Here is a 21,357-nt window from a genome sequence, read left to right on the forward strand (position 1 = left end):
GACACAGAGGGAGGTCCTAAAGTCATAGAGATAGTTGATAAAGATCATGGTTGTTACCTGCTTTCCTCAGGAATTTTGCATATCTTTGAAGCTGGGTGAGGAGCATCTCCAGGAGCCTGGTTTCCCTGAACACAACAGTGAGCAATGGGTCATGTTTGGCAATGTCCAGCACACACTCAAGCGCCAGCAAGGCACAGGCTGGAGAAAGGTTCTCCCTGATTATGGCCTGCACTCTCGAAAAGACTTCATGAGGAACGTAAGACAGGTCGATGACCACAAACCGCAGCATCTGAAAATACTGAATCTGCACAGGCCGTGACTTGAGGTAAATCACCTCAGCAAATTGAAAGAGTGCTTGTTGTGTCCATTCCAGCAGAAAGAAATTGGCTTTGTTCCAGCTCCAGATCTTTTTGATGCTGCTCAGTATAATCGCTGAGACACAGGAACAATCAGCATTTAAAAATACAGATTGCAAGACTTTGAAAGCCTGGAGGTTTTTCACAGTTGTACCTTGAAATTGAAACAAAAGAAGGTGTTAGTTGTTTGCAGTAAAGTGAGATACACAAAACAAAAAAACGTTTAAATCATTAATGTGCTACAGAAACGTAAGAAAATCAAGGACCAAGAAAAAGTGGAATTTATTCAATCAAAGCAGGATTATCCCAGACTCCCTTTCAATGTATTCTATTCTCACCATAGGGAGAGACTCGTATAATTCCTGCTGAACACTTCGCTAAAATGTGTGTGTTTACAGAAGTTAGTGTTGAGTACTTCAGTCTAGCATCCAAATGCTCTCTGAATCCTTGATTAGCAGCTCATTCCAAACACTAATCACCCTTTGAGTGAAGACGCTCTTCCCAATACTTAAACTTACTTTTCACTAATTCAAACGCATTGTATCAGTTGTAAACAATTTTACAACACCAAGTTATAGTCCAGCAATTTTATTTTAAATTCACAAGCTTTCGGAGACTTCCTCCTTCCTCAGGTAAATGACACTCGCTCACCTGATGAAGGAGAAAGCCTCCGAAAGCTTGTGATTTTTAAATAAAACAGTTGGACTATAACCTGGTGTTGTAAGATTCCTTACAATTCACAGATGCTGCTGCATAATTCCTATATGCCCTTAGGCCGTGTGCTTAGTGGGCTTTACTTGTGTCCACCCTTATACTGAGAATACAACAACTTGCATTTATATAGTGACTTTAACATGGAGAAACATCCCACGGTTCTTCACAGAAAGGTAATCAGGCAAAAATCTACACTGAGCCAAAGAAGGAGATATTAGGAGGGCTAATGAAAGCGAGGTCAAAGAAGTGTGTTTTAAGGAGGGGTCTTAAGGAAGAAGGTGGAGAGGTTTGCGCAGGAGTTCCAGAGCTTAAGGCCTAGACGCCTGAAGGCACGGCCGCCATTGGTGGGGCGAAGGAAGTGGGGGATGTACAAGAGGCAAGAGTTGGAGGAATGCAGAGTCCTTGAAGGGTTGCAGGGTTGGAGAAGGTTACGGAGAATGTTTTCACAATGAAAGGGAGTCAGAGGTAGTCCTGCCTCCACAGAATTCGCTGATCTGCAAGACCAAAAGCAAGAGGGAACTGACGTATTTAAAAGGGAGGCAGACCAGCAGCTGAGATGGGGACTTAGAGGCTCATTTGATGGGAGAGGGACCAAGAGAGGTGACAGGAGAGGGAGGTGGATCACAATTTGTCCAGAAGCCAGTAAAAATAAAAATGGTCTATGCAATGAAAGGGTCACACGGCTTTCCTTCATGTTACTGAGCTACAGCAAATATAATTGCTCAAAATTTCCAATGCAAACATGAAAGAAAGCCAAAAGCAATCTCTACAGGCAGCTTCCTGAGATACTGCTCCCAATGCTCCTCATGAACAGGTGCAGAAAATAATCAATCAGGCTAATGGAATGCTGGCCTTTATATCTGGAGGACTAGAGTACAAGGGGGCAGAAGTTATGCTGCAGCTATACAAAACCCTGGTTAGATTGCACCTGGAGTACTGTGAGCAGTTCTGGGCACCGCACCTTCGGAAGGACATATTGGCTTTGGAGGGAGTGCTAGAATGATACCCGGACTTCAAGGGTTAAGTTACGAGGAGAGATTACACAAGTGGGGTTGTATTCTCTACAGTTTAGAAGGATAAGGGGTGATCTGATCGAAGTTTATAAGATATTAAGGGGAACAGATAGGGTGGATAGAGAGAAACTATTTTCGCTGGTTGGGGATTCTAGGAGTAGGGAGCACAGTCTAAAAATTAGAGCCAGACCTTTCAGGAGTGAGATTAGAAAACATTTCTACACACAAAGGGTGGTAGAAGTTTGGAACTCTCTTCCGCAAACAGCAATTGACACTAGCTCAATTGCTAAATTTAAATGTGAGATAGATAGCTTTTTGGCAACCAAAGGTATTAAGAGATATGGGCCAAAGGCAAGTATATAAAGCTAGATCACAGATCAGCCATGATCTTATCAAATGGCGGAGCAGGCACGAGGGGCTGAATGGCCTACTCCTGTTCCTATGTTCCTAAATGTTTTTGATTTTGGCTGTCCCTATAGTTTAGTGATAGTGTTTATCTCTGAGCCATGCAGACCAGGAAGACCCCAGGTTCGATACCTGGCCTGTCCTGAGTTAGCAGGTCTCAGTTAGGACAACAGTACCAGTACTGTGATTGACTGCAGCATCCCTACATTAAGGAAGGGTAAATAGGCCAGGGTGCCTGCCTCTGATCATTTCCCAGTGACCCCTACTGAAATTGCACCCATGTAGGATCGGCCATGAAAGGGGAAGGGAGAAATTTTGAGGGGGAAAATCAGAGAAGAAAAAAAATGTGTGAAAATGGACCAAGAGATGCAGCTGTGATACAAGCAAACAAAATAACAAGGAAAGCAACCTCCAGAAATCCTACAGGGAGACAGGTGCAGGGCTGGACAGAGATAGATACAAGAAGATGCAGGAATATGTTAAAAGGATAGTGATATGGGCAAACAGAGACCTGGAGAAAAACATAGCTGTAGAAGCGAACATAACAATGAGAAGTTTTTTCAAAACTTACAATTAGAGGGCAGTCAGGGAAGAGGTGAGGGCCCTAAATCATGCTTAGGTAGAAAAACTGAGGATGAGTATAAGATAGTTGATTTATTTAATGATTACTACCACCACATATTCACTGGTGTAGAAATGAGAAATACTGCCTCTCTAAATATCAATAATCAAAGTAGAATCAATGACCTTTAAAATAATTTAGATGGACGGCCTACACTGAATAAAAGGGTTTAAAACAAATAATTCTGCAAAAATGGATGGTTTTCACAAGTACTGAAAGGTACAAGGCACTGAGGTTATCATGAGAGGGTCATTGAACACTGGGAAGGTCACGGTAGATTCAAAATGGTGCCATTTCCAAATGGGGCAATAAAACAGTCCCAAGAACACCACAGAAAATGAATGGGTGGAAGATCACATGAGCTTTGAATCAGGTACACTGACATCAAGGCCCAAATTTCCGATATGCACTTTCATCTATTTTTATAACTGTTCTTGGGATGTGCAAGGCAGCAGTATTTGCCCATCCTTAGGTGACCTGATGGCATTAATAGTGTGGGATTGGAGTCATGTGAGTTGGCTGGCACGTTCCCGTCCCTGAAGGACATTAGTCAACCAGTTGGGTCTTTACAACAACCTATTTTTCAACGCCAGCCCACAAATTACCAGATTTACTGAACTTAATTTCACAACTGACACCCTCTGGGCTGCTAGCCCAGTACCACAACCAACAGGCTAACCGTACCCATCTCATGAAGCTCTTCATGCCTGGAAGACCAAGTCATAAAGTTCACCCCATGTATTTTACTTGCAAGTCCACATGACACGTCTGAGTAAAAAGCAGAAGTGTGACCCAGGTGCAAAAGATTAGGTGATTTCCAAAGCTGTCCCACAAGTGCTGTTTTGGTGACGGTTTGTTACTAGTATTGCAAATAGCACATCATTTGAAAACATTTTGCCCCAACAAAAATATGTGATATTTAGCAGTTAAGATTGCCATCTGTTTGGGTTTTGAACCAGATAACTGGACTTTTCAATGGGCTGCCCAAAAATGACAAAGTCTGTTTCTTTTTAACATGATTTTTCCAATTTTGTAGGGATGAAATTGCTCTTTTAATGAAAAATGGGATGGCCCTTACCCTCCAATACATAATCACAATCTCAGAAGTCATGTTTCAAAACCATGGGGTCAATTTTAACTTGGTGGAGGGGGTGGGAATCGGGGGCGGAAATCGGGCGCGCGGGGGTCAAACTTAGTGGCAACGCGCCTGACCGGGAGATTTTAACTCCAGGGCTTCATTTGAATACTCCAAAACTGACTCCTGCCCAAAGCCAGTGGGAATGATCTCATCTCCAGTGGGCGGGAGTGGAAAGTCGTGTTGGGATCAGGCTGCCAGCGAGGTAAGTGTGGGGGGGCGGTGGGGGGGGGGAGTGGGAAATCAGGAATGCTCACGGTCAGGTCAAGTCAGGTCAGGTCAGGAGAGGAAGCCCGGGGCAAGGGAGGATCAAGGGACCCTTGTGGGACCAGGATGAGCAGGAGTGCCCCTCCTGGCCTACAAGGATACCATATAAAACTTATATTTCCAAACTTACCTTGGTCTCTTCTGACCACTCCGCAGACTCCCGCCATGGTTGAGGGGTCAGGGTTTTCAAGGCTCCCAAATGCGGAAATTAAAATGACGTCGCGGTGCCGATGATGTCATCAGGCCGCGACTTTATGGCTCAAATTAGGCCCCGGCCTGCCTGCAGCAGGAGCCTCGGCCGACTTGAAAGTCGGTGAAGATGTCGCAGGATGGGAACAGTGCGGCCTTGGATCAATAAGTGGACTCAGTCGATCTTAACCCCTTCCATGCCCTGTTCCCACCGGGCAGAGAGGTTAAAATCGAACCCTTTGTGTTCTTTCAATTTTATTGGCGGGTGCTAATCATAGAGACAAATATGGATTCTCCTGTTTTTTGTTGAAGGAGGAAACTCACCCCCTTTTATGGCGGGGGGGGGAATTAATTATTACATTAATTATTTCCAATTCATTTCCATCAGGAAAACAAATGGCAGAATGGAAGCAGTGGTCTGATTCCCTGCCCCATTCAGTTTGGACTTGCAAAAAGCACTCCTATCATCAGTTATCCACCAGATTATCTGTTCAGTGGGCGGCTCTGAGTGACTATTTCTTTCTGCTTACAGAATGGAGTCCTTTATCAGCAAGCTGGAGTCTCTACAGATTGTCAACACTATGGAGAGAGCTCACGTGAACTTCTAGATACATCCAAATAGATACAGTGCATACAGTCATGGTGTCAAAAGTCATGGTCACATTTGCTTATCCTGAAAGTTTCAAAATGAATTGCAACACTTGCTATAGTTTGTGTACACAGCAACATAATATACCTGATTTCGGTGGTTGTTGAAACTTAAAATTTGGGAATTGAGAACCTGTAATAGAGGGTGTGACCTTCAATTCTTTCTGACCGAATATTGTGAGGGAACTCAAAAAATCAACTAGTTCTTCCAAGAATTTTTCTTCTTCTTTCTCCAGTTCTTTATCACACCTAATGAGAGAGAAAAGTTCAATTAAGGGTTGACTGCATTATTATCTAGAAGTAAAATGCAAATATTAACTGAGTAAGCAGTGTCAAAAATCTTGGACAAGGGGGATTGGGTGGTGTGGGTCAGTGCATTGTTCTTTTACCTGAGGGACTTCAGTCTAAATCCAGGCCAGAATGATGGGATGAAAGTCTTAAGTGTATACTAGCAGTTAAAGTCACATGTGACATGATTTGGCCAGTCTCAGCCCTGTTCCTAGCAGCCATGCACGCACAGCGGAAAACTGCCAAATTCGCACCAGCTTTCAAATTCACTCAGAAAGCCACAGAGTTCTTTGTTGTAGCAAACAGAGAATCGTCACTCTGGAACAGGAGGTGTGCTGTACTGAGGCCGGGCAGCGAGTTACACCAACCTTCTTTCTCCTGTGACTAGAATTTCAATCCAGCTCATCGGGTGGAAAAGAAGTCTACACTTTCCAGTGGCATTTAAGGATGTTCTATTAAATGAGTCTAGGACTTTTATTCCTCCACAGTTCACTGATAAAGGTCATAAGGACACAAGGTGCAGTGCAATGAAACACCCAATTGGTTCAATATGGTGAAATGGGCAGTCAAATGGTAGATGAAAATTAATGCAGAGAAGTGTGAAGTGATGTATTTTGAAAGCAAAAATGAGGAAGAAGCAAATTAAATTATCTCTGAGTACAATTTTAAAGAGGGTGCAGGAACAGAGAAGTTCACATGGGGTTCACAAACACAAATCTTTGAAGGTGACAGGACAAGTTGATAAGGCTGTTAAAAAAGCATACAGGATCCTGGGATTTACAAATAGAAGCATAGAGTACAAAAGCAAGGAAGTAATGGTAAGCCTTTATAAATCACTGACTAGGCCTCATCTAGAGTACTGTGTCCAATTCTGGGCACCATACTTTAGAAAGGATGTCAAGGTCTTAGAGGGGGTGCAGAGGAGATTTACTAGAATGGTACCAGGGATGCAGGATTTCAATTACATGGAGAGACTAGAGAAGCTGGGACTGTTCTCCTTAGAGCAGAAAAGGGTAAGGGGAGATTTAATAGAGGTGTTCAAAAATGATGAGGGGTTTTGATAGAGTAGATAGGGAGCAACTGTTTCCACTGGCAGGAGGATCAGTAACCAGAGAAGACAGATTTATAGTAATTGGCAAAAAATCCAAGGGGGAAATGAGGAGAATTTATTTTACACAGCGAGTTATTATGATCTGGAATGCACTGCCTGAAAGGGTGGTGGAAGCAGATTCAATAATAACTTTCAAAAGGGATTTGGATATATACTTGAAAAGGAGAAATTTGCAGGGATATGGGGAAAGAGCAGGGGGAGTGGGACTAAATGGATAGCTCTTTTCAAAGAGCCGGCACAGACATGATGGGCCGAATGGCCTCCACCTGTGCTGTAAAATTCTATAATTCCAATAGCAGCTGTCCTTTTGGGACTGGAAATGTCATAGAATCTTACATTACAGAAGGAGGCCATTCAGCCTATCATGTCTGTGCTCTTTGAAAGGCATTTGCTCTTCACCACTTCCAGGTTTCACCTGGGTTACCTACTGCCTCAAGCCTGTGCAGCAGTCATTCATTTGAGACTTTTATCAAAGCTTAACTGGAAGCCCAGGTGTACAATATGATAGGTCTTGTCAACAGATGTCATTCCCCCAAAAACTCAAGAAGTTTGGTCAAGCAGGAGCTCCCCCTTCTGTAAGGAATAGAGAGGCTTATATCTGTAAATTTGCTGATGACAGTAAGTTAGGTGGCACAGTAAGTAGTGTAGATGGGAGCAGAAAGTGGAAAAGGAACATTGATAGATTAAGTAAGTGGGCAAAACTGTGGCAGATGGAGTTCAATGTGAGGAAGTGGAACTCTCTCCCCCCAAAAAGATGTTGAGATTGGGGGTCAATTGAAAATTTCAAACGTGAAATTGGTAAGGTAAGAAGGGAAATGGAACCAAGGTGGGTAAATGGAGTAAAGATGCAGATCACCCATGTTCTAATTGAATGGCAGAACAGGCTTGAGGGGCTGAATGGCTTACTTCTGTTCCTATGTTCCTACATGTAATCTTCAAATCTGTTCCAAGCACCAATGCCATCATGTTGCAACTTACCAGTGTAAGACTAATGGGTCTATAGTTGGCTGGGTTTGCTTTTGTTCCTGACACTTATAACATTGTTTCAACTTTCACCTTCAGAGCCCACTTTACCTTTCTGTTATTATGTTACAGAGTTACTGTACAGCACCTGAGAAACTTGAGGGAAGATTTCCCATTTTGGCTCTGTTGGCACACACCAAGGAAATTATGACCCCACCGCCCCCTCTCGCCCCCAACCCACAATTTTCTGCTCTTTAGTTTAAATGAACAGAAAATCACAGGCTGCAGGCACTCCCGATTTGTGCTCCGAGCCCCAAAGCAGTAGATCTCCAGGTTGTATTTCACAACCAGACCCAAGGAAAAGACCTAGTAACTGTGAGCCAGTCACTAACAACATGACTGGACCATTTACAGTTGCTGTTACAGTCATCAAAAACTCAATGAAAGCAAAGCAAAAAAAAATACATCATTCTAAGCAGAGCTTCAATTTTTAAAGGTGCCTCACGGAAATCTCTTTAAAAGGAGTCTGTTGAGAATACTTCAGAGAACATTTAAATGGACTTGCCCGAGGAGCAGCTTGGTTAGCAGTTGGTAACCTTCATTACTTTCAAAATCAGCAAGTAACTCTGGAGAAACTTGATATGAATCCTTCACAAAGCAGAACACATTGACTGCTGCTTGAGTTGCATCATAAACTGATGACCTCTCTGCCATTGCATATAAACTCTGAATAATCATCTTTATACAGTCCCCATCTGCAAAAAATATAAATTCACCATTAGTGTTTCACACTACATACAACCCACAAAAGTAATACTTCAGCAAAAGATATAACGATGATTCACTCATTAATTAATCTCTGGAACAAATATATCCCTGAAGGTTTTCAGATTTTATCAACATATAAAATTTACTCATTGCTTGTACTTAAATGAATTTTAATGGGCTGGAACTTGCTGATAAAGAATGCTGTTATTAATATACAAATCAGCAGCAAGGAAGTGTAAATTAGAGTGGGTGAATTCAACGTCAAATCAGGTACAGAAAAAGAAATAAAGAGAGGGAAAGAAAGATTGGATTAAGAGAGAGAGAGAAAAGGAAAATTAAGAGAAGAAAAATTTGAATTTAATTTTAAAAAAATCTTCAACAACAATTAAAACCTGAAGGGATGAGACTCCACACTTGTAATAATTAATTTTCAGTGCCAGAGAGGTTGACTGGCAGTAATTAACTATTATCACGTCATTTAAAGGATGCTTAGACTTGAACTGACTTGACTTCTTCTGATGAGTTCAGTTTGTATCTGCCGCACAAATACAGGAACTTCACACCATTCAATGCGTTTCAATGGTGAGGCAGACAGCGAGATGTAATTTACACAAAGCTAATGATGGAGCAGTGCAACTCGGACAGCAGCTTTTGGATTTCCGCGTCAAACCGCGCACCTGCCCCTCGCCCGAAGTTGCTGAAGCATTTGTGCATAAATAACAGCGAGCATCATTAGCCTCACCGTTATTTTGACAGCAAATTCTGCATAGCTGCATCTTGGGCTGCAAGTTTGCTTGATGTAAGGCAGTAGGAGATTGGTGTTAGTTCGCTGTATGATGAGCTGACATCGAGGCTTTGGCCCATACAAATTCTAGCAGCTAATCAGGAGGAGCAATGGGGGCTCGAGTGTATCTTAACTTTTTGAACAAGTCAAGCAAACTTTAATAAGATGATTATCAGAAACTGGACCTGCCCAAAATGCTATTTTTAAAATATAAAACAGGGGCAATCAAACACTTCTAGAAAAAATTATAGTAGTAACAAACATACTGAAAAAAGGGAAGTGTGCACCCACCATGTAAGTATCTGATGGTATTTTTAGTTGGTGTTTTTGAAATGGCCCTCAGCACGTGACCTGTATAATTTCTCCAGGAAGAACTACACTGGTCCCATTGGGAGGCCACTGCTATAAGGAGACATTTGAGGTCATTGGTTTGAATCATTGCCTCTACAGCGGAAACTTGACTGCATAAGTTCAACATCATCTGAAAGAGAGAAAGGGCAGGCCCAATGTTTAGTTATGAACTATGGAATCATTAAGGTACGACGACCACAAATTTAATATGCACCTTAGCAACAACAACACATATTAAGGCCCACATTCTTTTGTCAGGAATGGCTATTCAAGGACTAGAAAGGGCAGCTCGCAATGAAACTAGGAAACGCCAGGAAGTAGTGGTTTGTATAATTACATCTGTATTTAATTGCAATTATTCAGTTTTATCCAGCTATTATTGAACACCTGTTATTATCGCTTCATTCTAAATTTACTATTCTGATTTTTTGAGGAGTTGGGTGTGAATTTTTGGGATTGACAAAAGAGCATTGGGAAAACTGTTCTCACATCTTACAATTAAATGCTAACATTATAAAGAATAAAAGGTAAAAGCAAGCAACAAGTTTTAGTCCATACCAATTAAAACAAAAGAGAATTCAAGATTTATTTCCACTTGCTATATATAAACATAAATTTGTAATAATGAGAATTATTTGTCGGAACATTTCGTGCTTTCTTGACACATTGAGGTGACACAAACCCCTTTGAGAAAAAAATAAGAGAATGTCTGCCTTTCTCCATAAGTAACAGCCCATTAGCAAAATTGCAATTAAGAAATCACGGAGTATATTTTCACCGTCACCCCGTGGGCAGTAATCATTTCCACTAAAGTCAATCTTCTCGAACGGGTAACTAATCCGCAAAGCCTGTTACATGTCCGGGAAGCAAATTGAAAATCTATCCCTTTAAGACTTTACCGTTTAACATGAAGAAGCAAACAGAAAAAAAGGGACTAAAATGAGAATTTTCATTCTTTCAGATAATAAAAAACTCTAAGAAGAAAAACAAGTGGTGGAAATATATGGGATTAGAGTAGACAGGGCTGATGGCCGGCGTGGACACGATGGGCCGAAGGGCCTCTATCCGTGCTGTATGACTCTATGACTCTATGACTCTAAATCAGAAATAGAAGTATGCGAAACACACAACAACTCGATCAGGAGCAGAAAGATAGGTATCAGGAGCAAAACTGGTTACATGCCAAACTTTTATTTCCTCCTTTCATATGTTGATAAGTCTACTGTGCAATTATATTTCAATGTAAAAAGCTGCAGGAACTGATGATTTGAAAAAAAAGCATACACAGATTTTTCTAAGCATTTATTGTCCCTTCGGAACAAGATTTATTCACTAAGAAAACTACATGAAATATTGCAGATGGATCTGCTTCAAGACCTTAAAAGGGACGCCAGTCCACAACTTACATGGGTTACAGTTTCTTGAAACACTGTAATCTCTTCTTGCGTCTGTGTTTCAACTATTCCAGCCTCTGTTTCGGATGGAAAAGCAAAGAAAAGGTGCACACATTTTAAAAGAATTAAGGGCAGTCCTGTGTTCACGATACATCTCAGGGTTTCCTGAAAATAGAAGAGGCAGAACATTTGGATTATTTACGTTACTGAGTAAAGATCGTTTCATTTAAGTTATTTTTCATCATTGGGCATCTACTGGATACAGACTATTCTGGCTGATTAAATATTAATTATGTATAAAGTTCTAAATTGAATCTCTTATGCAGTGGGACACAGTTTAGGACCTATCGAGGGCTCATTGGACACATTCATTTTCCAGAAAGTAAACAGCAGATAGCAACTGCAGAAACACACTTCACTAAAAATAAACAGCACTTTGAGATGTCCTCGGTCATCAGATAAAAGGATTTATTCTATGGTCAGATGCTCTTGCCCCTCACAGGGAGGGCAAGTCAGGAAATCGTGGATCTATAAGAACCTAAGTCTGACTCAGGTTAAAACTAAAATCGATTTTGATTTAGTAATAGCATTTATAAAACTCAGTTAATGATGACCTACGTTTGACTAACACAGTCTAATACTAATTCAGACTAGTTTTCTGTATCCAGTACAGTACTGAAATGAAGCATTAGCAAGCACAGAATCAAGGCTCAAACTCCAGTGCAGTACTGAGGGAGTGCTGCACTGTCGGAGGTGCCGTCTTTCAGATGAGCTGTTAAACCGAGGCCCCGTCTGCCCTCTCAGGTGGATGTAAAAGTTCTCATAGCACTATTTCAAAGAAAAGCAGAGGAGTTTTCACAGGTATCCTGGCCAATAGTTATCCCTCAACCAAAATGACTAAAAAACAGATTATCTGGTCATTATCACATTGCTGTTTGTGGGACCTTGCTGTGCACAAATTGCCTGCTGCCTTTCCACATTACAACAGTGACTACACTTCGAAAGTACTTCATTGGCTGTAAAGCGCTTTGGGAGGTTGTGAGGTTGTGAAAGGCACTATATAAATGCAAAACTCTACCCCAGAGTGCTCAGTCATTGAGTATATTCAAATTGAGTTTGATAGATTTTTGGACTATAAGGGAATCATGGGATATGGGGATAGGGCGGGAAAGTGGAGTTGAGGTCGAAGATCAGCCGTGATCTCACTGAATGGTGGAGCAGGCTCGAGGGGTCATGTGGCCTACTCCTGCTCCCAGTTCTTATGTAAGTCTTTCTTTCTTTTCTTTCATGGTGTAAGGTTCTAGCTCTTCACCATAAAGTGCCACTATTTCAAAATAAAAGCCGCACAATGCTCTGAGCACCGGGGCTGGTAGAGATCTGCTGCAATATGCCAATAAATATCACTAATTAGATTAATCGCAAAGTCAAAAAGATGAAGGTAACTGCCAGATGAGGAAAGCCTTTCGGCCCATCTAGCTCATATTCCAAAGTGACCGAAGAACTCCCTATCACCGAACCTAACTGCTTCTTAAAAGATTTCAAACTTTTAATCTCTGCTATCAGACCCAGTAAAGCATTAAAGAGTATTGTTCACTCTTTTTACCAGTATGTGCTAACACAAACCTGCAGCCACGGCTTAACTTGAAATAGTGTTCAGGCTTAAGCTTGTCTATTCCTCTTACTATCTTGTATACCTCTATAAGGCCCCCTCTCATTTCAACAGGTACGGTAGTGTATGTTACTGGACTTGTAATCCTGTACTAATAATCCAATGATCTTGAGTTCAAATCCCACCATGGCAGTTTGAGAATTTGAATTGAGTTAAAAATAAAAAGCTGATGTCAGTTTAAAATAAAAGTGGCCATGAAGCTATCAGATTGTCATAACCCAACTGGTTCACCAATGTCCTTTATAGGGAAGGAAACCTGCCATCCTTACCCGGTCTGGCCTATATCTACGCCAGTCCCACACCAATGTAGTTGACTCTTAACTGCCCTCTGAAGGTTACATCAAACCTGCAGCGGTTCAAGGAAAAGGTTCACTACCATTTTCTCAGGGCAACTAGGGATGGGCAATAAATGCCAGCCTTGCCAGTGATGCCCACAGCCTGAGAATGAACAATTTTTAAAAAGCTGGAGAGTCCATGTTGTTCTAACCATTCCTCCTCATAAATCATTCCTCTGATAATGCTCGTTTTGAAAGTAAGAATTACTAACACACTTCACCTACTCCAGATAAAAAACACACTGTATAGCGTTTGTAAAATCGTGATAAAAAGTTGTGTCGAATATAATGTGATTCATTAATACACTTTCTTCAAACATTACTTCTACAGTTGTAAGCTATAAATTGTAACAGGGGCCAGGTTCAAAATGAAAGCTCACATGCAATGACCAGGACATATTCCTCAATCGGTAGATTTATGTGGAGTTTTACCATCGTTAAACTGACAGCCCAAGGATGCAGATTTTATCAGTCATGTCGAACAAGTGAGTTATGAGCACCTTCCACTGGCTGGCAAAGGGTTTACACTGTCAGCATGTCTTACATTAAAAACCAGAACAGATGCAAAATTTTTGGCAGTTTCTTAAAGCCACTCGTATAAGATCTGAAGCCAGGAGTATCACAGTTACTTTGACAGTAAATAAGACCATATTATAGTGTTAAGTAGAAAATGCAGCCACCCAACTACGAGAATGGCATCAGTGCCCCTTCTGCTTCATATTTCCACATTCCACTACCACTTTTTCATGGTTCTGTATGTGACTTCATTTTATTAATTCTTAAACATGTGTTATGTGAAACGGTCCCAGCCCATAGGACTGAAAGCTTTGCCAGGTATGTGTTGCAGTGCTCCAAAGCATGAATTCGATTTACACAATTGAAATATGTTACTCATTAAATCAATTAATAAAATGTACAGGGTATGTTACCCTTCATCACTGAGTTCGCTGCCTTATCATGTGATGAAAATGTGTTTCACATTAAATGTCATCAAACATTGTTACAACATTGTACTTACACACTCACCTTCCCGAAGCTAAGTTACAAAATAATAGAAATCAAGAACATACATTTATATAGCACCACTCACTCAGGACATCCCAAAGAGCTTCAATTAATTACTTTTGAAGAGCAGTCATTGTTGCTTTGTAGGAAAACAGGGCATCGAATTTGCACACAGAAAGCTCCCATAAACAGCAATGAATTAAGTGACTAGTTAATCTGTATTTGAATGTGTCGATTGAGAGATAAATGTTGGCCAGGGCACTGGTCGAATTCCCTGGTCGTCTTTAAATAATGCTATGGGATCTTTTATGTCTGTCTGAACAGGCAGATGGGGCTTTGGTTTAATGTCTCTCATCATTGGGATAGCACTTCCAACAATGCAGCACTCCCTCAGTACGACACTGAAATGTGAGCCTAGATTATGTGCTCAAAGTCTGGAGTGGGGCTATAAACCCACAGCCTTCTGACTCTGAGGCGAGAGTGTTATCCTCTGGACCAAGCTGATATCTTAATAAAATACAAGTACGCAAAACAGAAAGCATCATTATAAATATGAACATCTCTGTTGCTTCAACTTTAAATATTTATTTTATATTTTTCTAATACAAAGAAAGACTTGCATTTTTATAGAGCCTTTCACAGCTTCAGGATGTCCCAAAGTGCTTTGCAGCCATTGAAGTACTTTTGAAGTGTAGTCACTGTTGTAATGTAGGAAACATGGCAGCCAATTTGTGCACAAACAACAATGTGTTATTGACCAGATCATCTGTTTTTAGTGATATTGGTTGAGGGATAAATTTTGGCCTAGGACACCAGGGAGAACTACCCTGCTCTTTTTCATAATAGTGCCATGGGATCTTTCACATCCAACTGAGAGGGCAGACGGGGCTTCAGTTTAACGTCTCATCCAAAAGATGGCACTGAAGTGTGAGCCTAGATTCTGTGCTCAAGTCTTTGTAGTGGGATTTGAATCCAAAGCTTTCTGACTCAGAGGCAAGAGTGCTACCACTAAGCCACAGCTGACACCTTGAAGCCTAATATTGTCAGTTCAAAGAATTAATTCCCTCACAACACAGCCAGTACTCTGTTGCTCTTCGCTAATCAATGTGGTCTCGCAATACCAAATAAATTGGGCCAACGCGTCAACCTGAGAGGCACTTTGTGATGGAATTACACTTCGGCACACCAGTCCACCATTAGGATTGGTTTTAACATGGCTTCCGTATGTGTTGTCTACTGATTGACACTTGAATAAGCACACAGAGCCACCAGTTCACTTTTCCACTTACTGAGTCAACTGTTGATAATAGATGAATTGTTTTTAGTAACTGCCACCCCTCACTGCTTCCCTCATTTCGTTTCGATTTGAGGAACTCCTCAACAACGAATCTTGCTTCATCTGGCATAAGAATATTAGAATGTTAGCTTTTTAAAAAAAAAAGTTTTAATCATGTTAAATAATATCATCTGAAAGAACATCTTCCAAATTTGGTGAACTTCACATAAACAGTAGACCCTCACTTTCTGACATTGGAATGCGAGACTTTATAAGGTTCTCTGTTAATGAGGGAACCACAAACAACTCACAAATGCTGATTAAGTCAATGTTGATATAACACCAGTTTTTAAACCAACTTACATTGTTTCAGATTTTAAGAAAGGTAAGCTGTCACCTGATCAGTTTTTCAGGAGCCCAGACAGGGGCTGATAGGATCAATGTGATTTTGACAGTTAACAGTTTTAACCTGCAATACAGTGGCCATTTTGTTTTATATTGCCTGTGATAAACAGCCAAGTAAAACTATCAATCATCAATTTGTGCTAATTTCAAGATGTCGGCAGGTTGGTGAAAAAGCTACTACCTGGCAATTCTGAGGCTTGGGTACCCCTGTTCTCTGTTTAGAAGCATCACTTTCAGGATAGGAGGGTAAATGTGCATTTGACTTTAAAGCATCATGTAACACGACGTGATTGTCTTCTTTGACATCGTCTCGTACAGGTTTATTCCTAGAATAGCCAGGAACAGCCTGTAATGAATACTCTACAATACTGTCTGCTGGGCAGGAGTGCAAACTGTGCACAGAAAGCAAATGTCATCATGGTTGCATTCAACCCTATGTCCCAGGACCATGGACTAGTCAGCTTCATTAGAATCATAGAAGTTTACAACATGGAAATAGGCCCTTCGGCCCAACATGTCCATGTCGCCCAGTTTATACCACTAAGCTAGTCCCAATTACCTGCACTTGGCCCATATTCCTCTATACCCATCTTACCCATGTAACTGTCCAAATGCTTTTTAAAAGACAAAATTGTACCCGCCTCTACTACTGCCTCTGGCAGCTCGTTCCAGACACTCACCACCCTTTGAGTGAAAAAATTGCCCCTCTGGACCCTTTTGTATCTTTCCCCTCTCACCTTAAATCTATGCCCCCTCGTTATAGACTCCCCTACCTTTGGGAAAAGATTTTGACTATCTACCTTATCTATGCCCCTCATTATTTTATAGACTTCTATAAGATCACCCCTAAACCTCCTACTCTCCAGGGAAAAAAGTCTCAGTCTATCCAACCTCTCCCTATAAGTCAAACCATCAAGTCCCAGTAGCATCCGAGTAAATCTTTTCTGCACTCTTTCTAGTTTAATAATATCCTTTCTATAATAGGGTGACCAGAACTGTACACAGTATTCCAAGTGTGGCCTTACTAATGTCTTGTACAACTTCAACAAGACATCCCAACTCCTGTATTCAATGTTCTGACCAATTAAACCAAGCATGCTGAATGCCTTCTTCACCACCTAGCCACCTGTGACTCCACTTTCAAGGAGCTATGAACCTGTACTCCTAGATCTCTTTGTTCTATAACTCTCCCCAATGCCCTACCATTAACAGAGTAGGTCCTGGCCCGATTCGATCTACCAAAATGCATCACCTCACATTTATCTAAATTAAACTCCATCTGCCATTCATCGGCCCACTGGCCCAATTTATCAAGATCCCGTTGCAATCCTAGATAACCTTCTTCACTGTCCACAATGCCACCAATCTTGGTGTCATCTGCAAACTTACTAACCATGCCTCCTAAATTCTCATCCAAATCATTAATATAAATAACAAATAACAGCGGACCCAGCACCGATCCCTGAGGCACACCGCTGGTCACAGGCCTCCAGTTTGAAAAACAACCCTCTACAACCACCCTCTGTCTTCTGTCGTCAATCCAATTTTGTATCCAATTGGCTACCTCACCTTGGATCCCGTAAGATTTAACCTTATGTAACAACCTACCATGCGGTACCTTGTCAAAGGCTTTGCTAAAGTCCATGTAGACCACATCTACCGCACAGCCCTCATCTATCTTCTTGGTTACCCCTTCAAAAAACTCAATCAAATTCGTGAGACCTGATTTTCCTCTCACAAAACCATGCTGACTGTTCCTAATCAGTCCCTGCCTCTCCAAATGCCTGTAGATCCTGTCTCTCAGAATACCCTCTAACAACTTACCCACTACAGATGTCAGGCTCACCGGTCTGTAGTTCCCAGGCTTTTCCCTGCCGCCCTTCTTAAACAAAGGCACAACATTTGCTACCCTCCAATCTTCAGGCACCTCACCTGTAGCTGTCGATGATTCAAATATCTCTGCTAGGGGACCCGCAATTTCCTCCCTAACCTCCCATAACGTCCTGGGATACATTTCATCAGGTCCCGGAGATTTATCTACCTTGATGCGCGTTAAGACTTCCAGCACCTCCCTCTCTGTAATATGTACACTCCTCAAGACATCACTATTTATTTCCCCAAGTTCCCTAACATCCATGCCTTTCTCAACCGTAAATACCGATGTGAAATATTCATTTAGGATCTCACCCATCTCTTGTGGTTCCGCACATAGATGACCTTGTTGATCCTTAAGAGGCCCTACTCTCTCCCGAGTTACTCTTTTGCCCTTTATGTATTTGTAGAAGCTCTTTGGATTCTCCTTTGCCTTATCTGCCAAAGCAAGCTCATGTCCCCTTTTTGCCCTCCTGATTTCTCTCTTAACTCTACTCTGGCAATCTCTATACTCTTCAAGGGATCCACTTGATCCCAGCTGCCTATGCATGTCATATGCCTCCTTCTTCTTTTTGACTAGGGCCTCAATCTCCCAAGTCATCCAAGGTTCCCTACTTCTACCAGCCCTGCCCTTCACTTTATAAGGAATGTGCTTACCTTGAACCCTGGTTAACACACTTTTGAAGGCCTCCCACTTACCAGACGTCCCTTTGCCTGCCAACAGACTCTCCCATTCAACTTCTGAAAGTTCCTGTCTAATACCATCAAAATTGGCCTTTCCCCAATTTAGAATTTTAACTTTTGGGCCAGACCTATCATTCTCCATAGCTATCTTAAAACTAATGGAATTATGATCACTTGTCCCAAAGTGATCCATCACTAACACTTCTGTCACCTGCCCTTTCTTATTTCCCAAGAGGAGGTCAAGTTTTGCCCCCTCTCTAGTCGGGCCATCCACATACTGAATGAGAAATTCCTCCTGAATACACTCAACAAATTTCTCTCCATCCAAGCCCCTAATGCTATGGCTGTCCCAGTCAATGTTGGGAAAGTTAAAGTCCCCTACTATTACCACCCTATTTTTCTTGCAGCTGTCTGTAATCTCCTTACATATTTGCTCCTCAATTTCCCGTTGACTATTTGGGAGTCTGTAGTACAATCCTATCAAAGTGATCTCTCCCTTCTTATTTTTCAGTTCTACCCATATAGACTCAGTGGGCGAACCCTCGGATATATCCCCTCTCACTACTGCCGTGATGTTCTCCCTAATCAAGAACGCAACTCCCCCTCCTCTCTTACCTCCTGCTCTATCTTTCCTATAGCATCTGTACCCTGGAACATTGAGCTGCCAGTCCTGCCCCTCCCTTAGCCATGTTTCAGTAATAGCTATAACATCCCAGTCCCATGTACCCATCCATGCCCTGAGTTCATCTGCCTTGCCCATCAGACTTCTTGCATTGAAATAAATGCAGTTTAATCTAGACTTCCCTTGGTCTTTGCCCTGCTTTCTCAGACCATCTGTCCGGTCATGTTTTGTACACTCTCCCTTACTGCCTTTTGTTTCTGTCACCACTTTACTTCCCACTGACTTCCTGCATCGGTTCCCATCCCCCTGCCACATTAGTTTAGTCCTTTCTCTACAGAAAGCACCAATGGTTGATATCATTTTTGATTTTCTTTTGATATGAAATACTACCATAAAAGGAAGTGGTTACTGGATGTACAAAAGGAACTTGGAAGCTTTGTGCTAAGTTGCGAATGGAAGTCACAGATTTCCAGAGACTGATAAATGAACTAACTCATGCTCAAGGAGTAATGATTAATTCTGCAATTCATTTTCTGCATACGAGGGACAGAGTTTCAAATGACAATGTTGTCAGGGAGGAAGTTCCACAGTCAGGACAAGCAATGTGTGTGCAGATCGTTCATACACCTTTTGGATTGAAATGTAATGTTTGAGCAGCAAGTGCAGTGATTCTTATGTCCTCCAATAAACATGGAGATCTGGCTTAAGAGCTAACAACTCTTGCGACGCTGCCCTGTTGATGACCTCAACAAGAACAAGTTGGATTATTATGGCACCATTAACATAGTAAAACGTCCCAAGGCACTTCCCAGAAGCGATTATCAAACAAAATTTGACACCAAGCCATATAAGGAGATATTAGGACAGGTGACCAAAAGCTTGATCAAAGAGGTAGGTTTTAAGGATTGTCTTAAAGGAGGAGAGAAAGGCAGAGGGGCGGAGAGGTTTAGGGAGGGAATTCCAGAGCTGAGGGCCTAGACGGCTGAAGACACGGCCACCATTGGTGGGGTGAAGGAAAGAGTTTCATATATAATTGGAACTTTAATCCATTGTCAAACTATCATGTGTGTATAAAATTGCCCCTGACAAAACATACAAATGCATAATTCGAGAATCAGTATAACTAGTAAACAATTGCAAATGGGTTAATTGAAACGTGGTACCTCCTGCTTTGTCAGCTAGTTTCTGTTTGATTGTTTGCACCATTACTTTAGAAGCTTCGTTAGAGAATGGCAAAATGCTTGGGAACATCATCGTCCAATTATTTGAGACATTGTCAAAAGCCTGCAAAAGTGAATAATAATAAAAGAATCATAGAATGTCTTCAGCTAGTGAATTCAACAAACTGTATTTAGACAGGGCGATGAATCTAGATTCACAGGTGGGATCCTAAACCTCAAAGTTCAGGACAATTAAGTTAAAAGATATTACTGTTGTATAACCATTGGTGTGAACCAGGCACCAAATTAATAGTATAACACCAAGCGGCACTGTTGTGTTCCCCCGGTGTGCTTTGTTGGGTGTGATAAAAACACTGCGATTTCAGGGCATATTTGCATTGTGTTGGCTCCAGGTTAACAGCTGGGGCTTTCAAAATATCAACCCTGGTGTGAAGAACACCATAACCCCAATCCATTCCATCGTCCGGTAATCCAACTGAATGAGTATGAAGCCACAAAAAGTAGACTTCACACACCCAGTGTTCTAGTTTCAGCCACTAGCCTGTGTACACACGATGCCATTCCAAACTTCAAGGTGCCAGCTTGATAATAACAGAGCAGGAGCGAGTAAGACATGGCCGTTTTATACCTCCTGAGTTACGTTGCATCAGCACCGGAATGCTGTTGCTTTCCTTAGTTCGGTGCTGTGTGACTGAGAACCATTAATAACGTGGTTCTGTCACCAACCACCTGCCAAGTAAATGGACGCAATAAAAAGTGGTCCAAGAATTTGCCAGTAATCAACTCAAAATCATCGCTCAATGAACTTGACAATAATGACACCACAAACACTAATTCTTCATCAATCATCAAGGGTGAGGAGTACAATGACAGTCGGTATCGACCACTTGAGGCACTGTTAATACAAAAATTGAATCAAAACAAATAAAAATGACCCCATAAAACTGTCAGTATATGGGGGGGAAGGGGAAATAACAACAGATACCTGGAGTGATTTCAAGATCCTAATCTACTCCTGAGATCCAGATGATGGTTTCAAACCTTGTAACCTTCGCTATTGTTGCTATTACAGGATCTGAGCTTCTCCATTAGATTACTGCCTCATAATCGCTCTCTAGAAACCTATTGCTCTTTATTACTTTTTTTTTTGCTGTCATTTTAAAAATGGAATTAATTTCAAGTGGAGCAGGCCCTCCAGTGCTGACAGTTTTCATATGGTTGGGTTAAGCTTGGCAGGTCACAGCTGACTATTGTGAGCCATCAGCAGTCAGACTCCATTTGCCAGTCATCCCATCCAGTG

The 21,357-nt window shown here is 41.6% G+C and overlaps 1 protein-coding gene across 1 annotated transcript in view; it reads right to left on the reverse strand.

The window, feature by feature from the left end:
* The window catches only part of wdfy4 (WDFY family member 4), a 225,644-nt gene that overhangs the window by 197,308 nt on the left and 6,979 nt on the right, over positions 1–21,357 (reverse strand). The window contains exons 4-10 of the mRNA XM_067972622.1: positions 20,040–20,160; positions 15,307–15,416; positions 11,021–11,173; positions 9,555–9,744; positions 8,277–8,466; positions 5,438–5,598; positions 58–510 (exon numbers count right to left, since the gene is read on the reverse strand). Coding sequence (XP_067828723.1) covers positions 58–510; positions 5,438–5,598; positions 8,277–8,466; positions 9,555–9,744; positions 11,021–11,173; positions 15,307–15,416; positions 20,040–20,160 — 1,378 coding nt within the window. The remainder of the gene's footprint in view (positions 1–57; positions 511–5,437; positions 5,599–8,276; positions 8,467–9,554; positions 9,745–11,020; positions 11,174–15,306; positions 15,417–20,039; positions 20,161–21,357) is intronic.

Source organism: Heptranchias perlo, chromosome 36 (assembly GCF_035084215.1).
Source record: "Heptranchias perlo isolate sHepPer1 chromosome 36, sHepPer1.hap1, whole genome shotgun sequence".
Classification (NCBI taxonomy): Eukaryota; Metazoa; Chordata; class Chondrichthyes; order Hexanchiformes; family Hexanchidae; genus Heptranchias; species Heptranchias perlo.